General features: G+C 27.9%; 1 protein-coding gene across 1 annotated transcript; it reads left to right on the top strand.

The window, feature by feature from the left end:
• The first annotated feature begins 382 nt into the window (after nucleotides 1–382).
• LOC126836914 (zinc finger protein 883-like) lies at nucleotides 383–4,401 on the top strand. Its single transcript, XM_050570634.1, has 5 exons — nucleotides 383–432; nucleotides 794–913; nucleotides 1,073–1,153; nucleotides 1,250–1,366; nucleotides 3,843–4,401. The coding sequence occupies exons 1-5, from the start codon at nucleotides 383–385 to the stop codon at nucleotides 4,399–4,401; spliced, it is 927 nt and encodes a 308-aa protein (XP_050426591.1).
• The last annotated feature ends 5,168 nt before the right edge of the window (nucleotides 4,402–9,569 follow it).

Genomic DNA, 9,569 nt, shown 5'->3' with positions numbered 1-9,569 from the left:
AGGAACCAACACCAAAGTACAATACAACTACATGTTATATTTTTTAGACTTTTTTTCTATTGAATCCAAATCTTGCATGGTTATTCATCTAGCACGCCAAGTGGTTTGAAATATGTTTGAATAATTTCCTAAAATTATTTTTAATAAGTAGACAGCTTTTTTTTTAGATCCGAATCTGATAAGAAAATGTATAAGGAATTTGCAAGTGTATTATTTCGAGTATAAAAGAAATCGAATAGGTTCTGATTTTTAATTTCTTATTTTAACTAGGTTCAAGTATTACGAACAAATTAAACACATTTTTCTAATTAACCGTCTTAGCTTCGATGTGGAACTGAGTTGGTATTGCGTTTATAATGATGTATTTTTATATTTAATTCCTATGTCCTGGCCCAGGGTATCTTTTGAACCACCGAACCGATTGCTCATATAGTAAGTCTCTCTCTCTCTTAAATAATATTTTAGATAGGGGGAGGCATCCTTGTCTTACTCCTTTTCTGATTTTGTCACTTGAATTATATGTTGATTGTTCCTTTTGTATATTCCTTGTATATCTTCAGAATCGACAACTATTTCTTTAAGCGTTTGAAAAAGCTCTTTTCACGGAACCGTATCAAATGTTTTTTCTACGTCAATAAACGCAATGAATGTATTGTCCTTATTGAATTCTATCTGCTTCTAAATTAGTATTCTTAAGTGTTTGAGAAACAATAGAAATATTTCTAAAGCGTTTTTGTTCCATGCGAAAAATTCCATGAAATTTTAATTATAAAATGTCCTTTTTTGTTTTCAGCTCAACCGAAGAAATGGAAAACTATCCGACGGTAATAGTGAAACATGTGTCGGCCAACAAAAATTCGATCAACGCGGGCTATGGCCAAGACAATGTTGATTATTCTAAAAAGGCTTACAAGTAAGTTGGGGTTTTGGGTCAACATTTTGGGAAAGGGGGCACCAAGAGTACATGAACCCCTCTCGACCCCAAAACGATACACTTGCGGCTACTGCAATGTAAAAGTTAGCTAAACGGTTGGTTTTTTTTTTTCAAATTTTCAATCTTTTTCTTTTTTAGCTTTGGCCAAATAAATAACAAGTTGTCGGTAATAGTCAAGCACGAAACGTTGCGCAACACCGTCGAGAACTTACCTTGCGCGTAAGTACGGTTTTGCCAAAAAAAAAAATGCATAATATTTTTTAACACCTTTTATTTTGTTTTATGACAATTTAAAATTTTTTTTTTTTTTTTTAGCGTCGGAGAAATAAACAACAAACTTGCGGTCATAGTAAAACACGAAACGTTGCCCCAAAACGATTCGGCCAAAGTGGACAACCGCCAAACGATTCCTATTCGCGATAACACTTACAAGTAAGTTCACAAACAAAATATCTATTTATTGTGATTTAAGTTTTAACGTTAAATTGATAAGAGGTGTATGTAGTTTTAAATCAATCTATTATTATATGAACAAGTGGTTCGTAATATAAGTTCAAATGTTAGCGAATTCTTTATAGAAGAGGACAACATAATATTACATAAGTTAATAGTTTTGTTTAGGATAAAATATGTTATGGGTAATGACTAAAATGTCGAGAATGTTCTTAAATGTCGAAGAATAATCATTAAAAAAAAAAAGTTAGATAATTATAGTCTATTTCGTTAAAATCTCTATTTAATTTAAAATACATTTTCGATGGTAAAAAACTATACTCACAGACATCGCACTGGAAGAGTTTTTTGCAGGGCTATATCCTTTTACAAGTTCCCGTCGAAAATTCTTCCAGTGCAACGTCTGTGAAAAAAACCTTCAATCAACTATCTGACCTGAAGAAACTCATGAAAGGACAAATTGCGGCGAGACAACTTTAAAATGCAAAGTCTGTAAAAAGACATTCAGTCAACATAATCTTAAAGCACATAAAAGGATACATACCGGCGAGAACATTTTAAATGCAATGTTTGTGAAAAAACATTTGGTGGTCAGTCTTCACTCAATACTCATGGACGCATACATATTGGTGGGATACGAAATAAATTCTCAACCTGTGATACATCTTATGGTCGCCAAGATACTCTCAAAAGTCACCAAGCAAAAGCACACGGCACATAGCCCCATAAACTTCACGTTTGGACTATTTGGCAGTTTTTAAATAGTTTTTCAAAATCAATTTGTTATTATTTTGTATACTTTTACCTTCTTTTCGAACATTTTGTTCATGCAGTTCTTGTATTGTACTTTAATATTTTCATAACACATTAACAACATTATGCCTTAGACGCACTTAATTTTGTAATAGATAAAAATAAGACGATATGTTTTTTAACAGAAAATTATAAAATGGACTGTCAGATTAATTCATTTTAGGCTTTCGGATATAAGGACCATAATCTTTTACATATAATTCTGCTTCAAAATAAATGTTTGTATTAGCTGAACAATTTTTTTTACTATTAAAATGACAATAATAAGAAACTATTATATTGTAATACGGTTTATAGATACTAGCCTGATGTAAAGTTGATATTTAGAAATCGTAACACTTCATACTCTTTATGTTATATAATATAAAAATATATATATATATATATATTATATATAAAATAAGTACTTTATGTATATTTTGTTTGTATTATACAAAAATTAGATTTCTTAAAAAAAATGTATAATAGTAATAATTTTAAAAACTAAAACAGTTAAGAGCTATACAAACCGGGTTTATAGCACAAATTTCAGTATAAATTAATTTTAAAAAAAACTTATATATAAATATTATTTAGTATGGTTTTCTCTGTCACGAAAAGGCATTTTTTTTTCTAAACACACAATTTATACTTTGTTTAGCTTTGAACAAACGGATAACACACGGTCGGTAATAGTAAGAGATTATGGAAAACAATTTGGCAATCCTCAAGCAACAGCTGCAGGTGTGGACAACGGCCCAACAAGTGGTGGTAATCATATCCACAGGTAAAATATTGTTATAAAAAAAATTACTTTTGGAATAATACTAGGAAAAAACTGAAAGAAATATTCATTGTTCGTTTTCAGTGTAATAATCAAAGCGGAGAAGATCCCAACGCCGGCAACAGTAAAAAATGAAACAAAATCCGTCTCTACCAATCGTCGACCAATCCTTGTTGACAATGTGAAAAATATTATTTTATATGTGTAAGGATTTTTCGCAAGTCAAAACATATGTTATAGACACTTAAAGAATACCCCCCCCCCCCCCCCAATAATGATGGGAAGTTCCATTCAAGTTTTGAAAACAAAAAAATAATAATAACATGTTCTGTTTAGCTATGAAAATCGAATTGTTTTATTTATGTAAAAGTATTCATTTTAAATACATTTTTTAAACTGTAATTGAACATTTTAACTGTCTAAAATAATTTCAAATTTATTTTTTATTTTTAAATATAAAAATAAAATGCCTTCTTTTTTTATTAAATTGAAAAAAAATTAAAATTAACTGAGATAATATTGTATTGCAAAATTAATAATTTCATTGAAGGTTTTATTTAAGAATAATAAAATATTTAATATTTGCCATATCAAATCACTTTCAAACAAACGCTTCAATAAAAAAATATCGATAAAATTATTGTCATGACAATAATTTGATTGTTGTTGTATTTTTAGTAAAGGCAAAAACCAGTTGGAGTTTCAAATAGTAAGCCGTATCGAACAATTTTAAGGGGGTTGCATGCGGTTAGGTTAGGTTAGATTAGGTCAGTTTAGGTTAGGTTTAGTTAGGTTTAGTTAAGTTTAGTTGGGTTAGGTTGGGTTTAGTTATGTTTGTTTAAGTTAGGTTTAATTTTCTTTTTTTTTGTCATTTTACAGCGACGCCCGCGGTATCGAGGCTAGCAAGTTTCTGTTAACTTGCTCGGTGTGCAACAAGCGTTTCAATTGCCTGTCGGCGTTCGGCAAACACAAGCATGTACACACCCACAAAGCCCTGCACGAGTGCCCGGTCTGCCCCAAGATGTTCACCAGGGCGGCCCATCTGGCCACGCACCACAGGCTGTTCCACGCCGACCAGCGGCCGTACAAGTGCCGGCTGTGCGGCAAACACTTTCTGACCGCGCCCGGCCGGAACTCGCACGTCACCAGGATCCACGGCACGCACAACCCGTACCCGTGCCACGTCTGCTACGAACAGTTCACCGAGCCGGCCTGCCTGGTCGAACACCTGATGAACGCGCACGGCCTGAAGAAAATACACCAGTGCCACGTGTGCTGCAAGATCTACACCACGGCGTCCAGTCTCCACAAACACTTGACGTGCCACTCGGTAGCCCTGAAGCACGCGTGCACGCTTTGCCCGAACAGCTTTGCCACGGCCAGGATTCTCGGATCGCACCTGAAGACACAGCACGGCCGAACTGACGCGACGCCATAAGTTATCGTTTAGAGGTCGTAAAAAAGCCCCCCCTCCCCCCGTCTCTGCCACAGTCCTCCAACCACCGCCCCCATCTTTCACCATTCCACCCAAACGCACCCCGTCCGTTTGCCTAGGCTACAAGATTCAAATTGTCCCCGTTAAGCCCATAAGTCTATGGATTTTCAAAATACAGGGCGGTTCATAAAGGATAACAGTTCATTAAGATTAATTAAGATAGTGTAGTTTATTTTGGTAGGTTTGATCCGCTTATGTTGGATTGGGATTATATTGGTAAGGTTTGGTTAGGTAATATTAAAATTATGGTTAAGTTAGGTCAGATTATATTTGGAACAGATCGGTAAGGTTCGACCAAGTATATAATATACTATAACGAATAGGTAATTTTTTTATTTATGTCTTATTATTTAAACGTTATGTGAATTCTCAATGCGAGAATCGGGCAATTATACCTCAATTGTAGTGTCATTATTTTTAGTTTTAAAGTGTTAAAACTAAAAATAATTATTTAAGTTAGGTTAGGTTATGTTAATGGTTAGATAATAGGTTAGGTTAATGCTTAGAGTAATGACGATTAGGAAATATTTAGCTTGTTCTTATAAAGTAAACAAACGATAGGATGTTTCAAACGAGTAAAAAAAAAACACTACCTAGTTTTTTGAGATTTTTATTGTAATCTTTTGTCTGCCTGTTAAAATATGTATTTATGATCAAAGTTAGACGAAATTAAGTTAAATAACGAATAACAACTAAAATGAATTGAATAACTTATTAATTTAAATACAAATTTACTATTTTCTGCAATAATTTTCAAATAACATTTTAGGTTGTTTGAATAATTCAATTAAAAAATAATTGGGCATTATTAAAAAAAAATATATAATCTGAAATATTAAAATATAGTTAAACATTTACCAAGCAAAAGCTTTTTAATTTGTGATTACATATTACCTAAATTAAAACCGTGAGATTTTAAAATTACATAGAACTTGATTCGAATAAATTTTCATTCCAATAATCTAACAACAAAATAATTGTAGATTACATACTGTATATTATCATCATATATTGTACTTGAGTATTCTAGCAGAAAAATTAATTTGAAATAGTAACAATTATGTGCATATAATTAGTATTTTACCGAGAAAACTTTTATCATCTCAAAATAGGAATTCAAATAAAAGTCTTAACAAATTAGTGAATGGCTTTGTTTACTCGTTGGGAACTTATTTGCAAGGATCCAATAGAAAGTAATAAACAGATAAAAAGTATGATATTTTATGAAGTGATAAGAACCAGAAGGGTATAAGTTACAATTTAATTTAAAATAAACGGTTTTTTCTTACATTAATAATTTTTTGTTCATTTTCTATCGGATTTTGTTTTTCAGTTTTTGTTCAATTTTTTTTATTAAGACCATATTGATAAAGACTTAAACTATAGGAACACATATTGAATATAAAACTTTCATTTTGCTCCCTTGTCATTTTTTTTTAAAACAACTACTACCATTTTGTTTTTGTCACTTCATTAATAACGTCTTTCTGAAACCCAATTTTGAAATATTTATTTTTACATTGAATAGGCTATGGTGTAAAAAACCACCTCCGAAAATGTCCTCATAGTTTTAATAACCATAATTAGTCTCCTAGTAATATTACCACCGGAAAATATTCAACACTTGAAATATTATAATAACAATTTATTTATATAATAGCTATTAAGTGTTTTTTTTTAATATTATTGATTTATTATTATTTAAACGTTATGAAAGTTCTCAATGCGAGAAACAAGAAGTTATGTCTACCTCATTTAATTTAGTTAGTTTTAAGGTAATTAAACTAAAAATAATTACTTAATCTATATTTTAAGTATTATAATACATTATAATTATAAGAAAATAAAAACTTATTTTCATATCTTTATTAGGGATAAGGAATTTTTTAAATACTTTTTAGTTCTTATTTTTTAAACGTTATACAAATCGACAGTGAAATAATCGATAAAGTGAATCTCGAAATGTAATTAAGTTAAATTTAAAGTGATTAATTTTAAAAAAATTACTTAATCTAAATTTTAAGAATTAACGTAAGATTTGGATAAGTTAGGTTAGGTTGGGTTAGACTAAGTGTACAAACTAGAGTGTAGGTAATTTTAATTTTAATTTTTCTTATTATTTAAACGTTTTATAAATTCTCAATGCGAGAATCAGAATATTATACCACATTTAATGTAGTTAGATTCAAAGTAATAAGAATAATAATAATTACTAAATCTATATTTTAAGTATTAAAATAAATTACTTTAAATTAACATAATTAGATAAGATGTGTAAATAAAAAAATTTTTATTTTTAAAACACTTTCAAAAGTTTTGTAAAAAAAAAACCTTAAAAAATAGTGTTTTGCGTTGATTCTTAAACGACTGATTCATATATATAGTCTACCAAACAATACCACCAGAAAATGATTCGCAAAAAAACGTCAAAAAAAAATTTCTAATTATAAGAAAATAAAAACTTATTTTCTTATCTATATTACCGAGAAAGTATTTTTTTAAATATTATTTAGTTCTTATTATTTTAACGTTATAATAATCCTCAGGGAAAGAATCATGCAACTCTTGTTATTAAGTTAAATTTAAAATAATTAAAGTAACAAAAATTACTTAATCTAAATTTTAAGAATTAACGTAAGATTTAGATAAGTTAGGTAAGGTTAGGTTAGACTAATTGTACAAACTAGCGAGTAGGTAATTTTAATTTTAATTTTTTTCTTATTATTTAAACATTTTTAAAATGCTTAATGCACGTAACAAGTCATGATGCCCAATATATAGTTAGATTTGAAGTAATTAAACTAATAATAATTACCTAATCTAAATTGTAAGAATTATCGTAAGATTTCGATAAGTTAGGTAAGGTTAGGTTAGACTAAGTGTACAAACTAGCGAGTAGGTAATTTTAATTTTAATTTTTCTTATTATTTAAACGTTTTATAAATTCTCAATGCGAGAATCAGAATATTATACCACATTTAATGTAGTTAGATTCAAAGTAATAAGAATAATAATAATTACTAAATCTATATTTTAAGTATTAAAATAAATTACTTTAAATTAACATAATTAGATAAGATGTGTAAATAAAAAAATTTTTATTTTTAAAACACTTTCAAAAGTTTTGTAAAAAAAAAACCTTAAAAAATAGTGTTTTGCGTTGATTCTCAAACGACTGATTCATATATATAGTCTACCAAACAATACCACCAGAAAATGATTCGCAAAAAACGTCAAAAAAAAATTTCTAATTATAAGAAAATAAAAACTTATTTTCTTATCTATATTACCGAGAAAGTATTTTTTTAAATATTATTTAGTTCTTATTATTTTAACGTTATAATAATCCTCAGGGAAAGAATCATGCAACTTTGTTATTAAGTTAAATTTAAAATAATTAAAGTAACAAAAATTACTTAATCTAAATTTTAAGAATTAACGTAAGATTTGGATAAGTTAGGTAAGGTTAGGTTAGACTAATTGTACAAACTAGCGAGTAGGTAATTTTTTTTTTCTTATTGTTTAAACGTTTAAAAAATTTCAATATAAGAATCAAGGTATAATGCCACATTATTAAGTTAGATTTAAAGTTATTAAACTAATAATAATTACCTAATCTAAATTGTAAGAATTATCGTAAGATTTCGATAAGTTAGGTAAGGTTAGGTTAGACTAATTGTACAAACTAGCGAGTAGGTAATTTTAATTTTAATATTTTCTTATTATTTAAACGTTATAAGCATCTTCAAAAAAAAAATTGTGCCAATCTTGTTATTAAGTTAGATTTGAAGTAATTGAACTAAAAATAATTACTTAATCTAAATTTTAAGAATTAACGTAAGATTTAGATAAGTTAGGTAAGGTAGGTTAGACTAATTGTACAAACTAGCAAGTAGGTAATTTTAATTTTAATTTTTTTCTTATTATTTAAACATTTTTAAAAATGCTTAATGCATGTAACAAGTCATAATGCCTAATATATAGTTAGATTTGAAGTAATTAAACTAATAATAATTACCTATTCTAAATTGTAAGAATTATCGTAAGATTTCGATAAGTTAGGTAAGGTTAGGTTAGACTAATTGTACAAACTAGCGAGTAGGTAATTTTAATTTTAATATTTTCTTATTATTTAAACGTTATAAGCATCTTCAAAAAAAAAATTGTGCCAATCTTGTTATTAAGTTAGATTTGAAGTAATTGAACTAAAAATAATTACTTAATCTAAATTTTAAGAATTAACGTAAGATTTAGATAAGTTAGGTAAGGTAGGTTAGACTAATTGTACAAACTAGCAAGTAGGTAATTGTAATTTTAATTTTTTTCTTATTATTTAAACATTTTTAAAAATGCTTAATGCATGTAACAAGTCATGATGCCTAATATATAGTTAGATTTGAAGTAATTAAACTAATAATAATTACCTATTCTAAATTGTAAGAATTATCGTAAGATTTCGATAAGTTAGGTAAGGTTAGGTTAGACTAATTGTACAAACTAGCGAGTAGGTAATTTTTTTTTTCTTATTGTTTAAACGTTTAAAAAATTTCAATATAAGAATCAAGGTATAATGCCACATTATTAAATTAGATTTAAAGTAATTAAACTAAGTGTGCAAACTAGTGAGTAGGTAATTTTAATTTTTTCTTATTATTTAAAATTAATAAGCATCCTCAGAAAAACAATTGTGCTAATTACGTTATTAAGTTAGATTTAAAGTAATTAAACTAAAAAAAATTACTTAATCTAAATTTTAAGTATAACCGTATGATTTGGATAAGTTAGGTTAGGTTGGGTTAGACTAAGTGTACAAACTAGAGTGTAGGTAATTTTAATTTTAATTTCTCTTATTATTTAAACGTTTTATAAATTCTCAATGCGAGAATCAGAATATTATACCACATTTAATGTAGTTAGATTCAAAGTAATAAGACTAGTAATAATTACTAAATCTATATTTTAAGTATTAGAATAAATGTAAAGATTTAGGTATTGTAAGTTTAAATTAAATTTTATTTTCATTTCTTTATTAGCGAGTAGATATTTTCTTTTTAATATTATTTTGTTCTTATTATTTAAACGTTTTATAAATTCTCAATGCGAGAATCGGA

This window comes from Adelges cooleyi, unplaced genomic scaffold, assembly GCF_023614345.1.
Source record: "Adelges cooleyi isolate 19-005CV unplaced genomic scaffold, UGA_ACOO_1.1 ACOO_flye_CR_arks_rails_tigmint_CR_PRNA_247, whole genome shotgun sequence".
Classification (NCBI taxonomy): domain Eukaryota; kingdom Metazoa; phylum Arthropoda; class Insecta; order Hemiptera; family Adelgidae; genus Adelges; species Adelges cooleyi.
This window is presented reverse-complemented; position numbering and strand designations above follow the sequence as displayed.

Coding starts and splice junctions, on each gene's coding strand:
- LOC126836914 (XM_050570634.1), top strand. CDS start 383: ATGTCCTGGCCCAGGGTATCTTTTGAACCACCGAACCGATTGCTCATA. Junction 1,154..1,249: donor GTCGAGAACTTACCTTGCGC/GTAAGTACGGTT, acceptor TTTTTTTTTTAG/CGTCGGAGAAATAAACAACA. Junction 1,367..3,842: donor ATTCGCGATAACACTTACAA/GTAAGTTCACAA, acceptor GTCATTTTACAG/CGACGCCCGCGGTATCGAGG.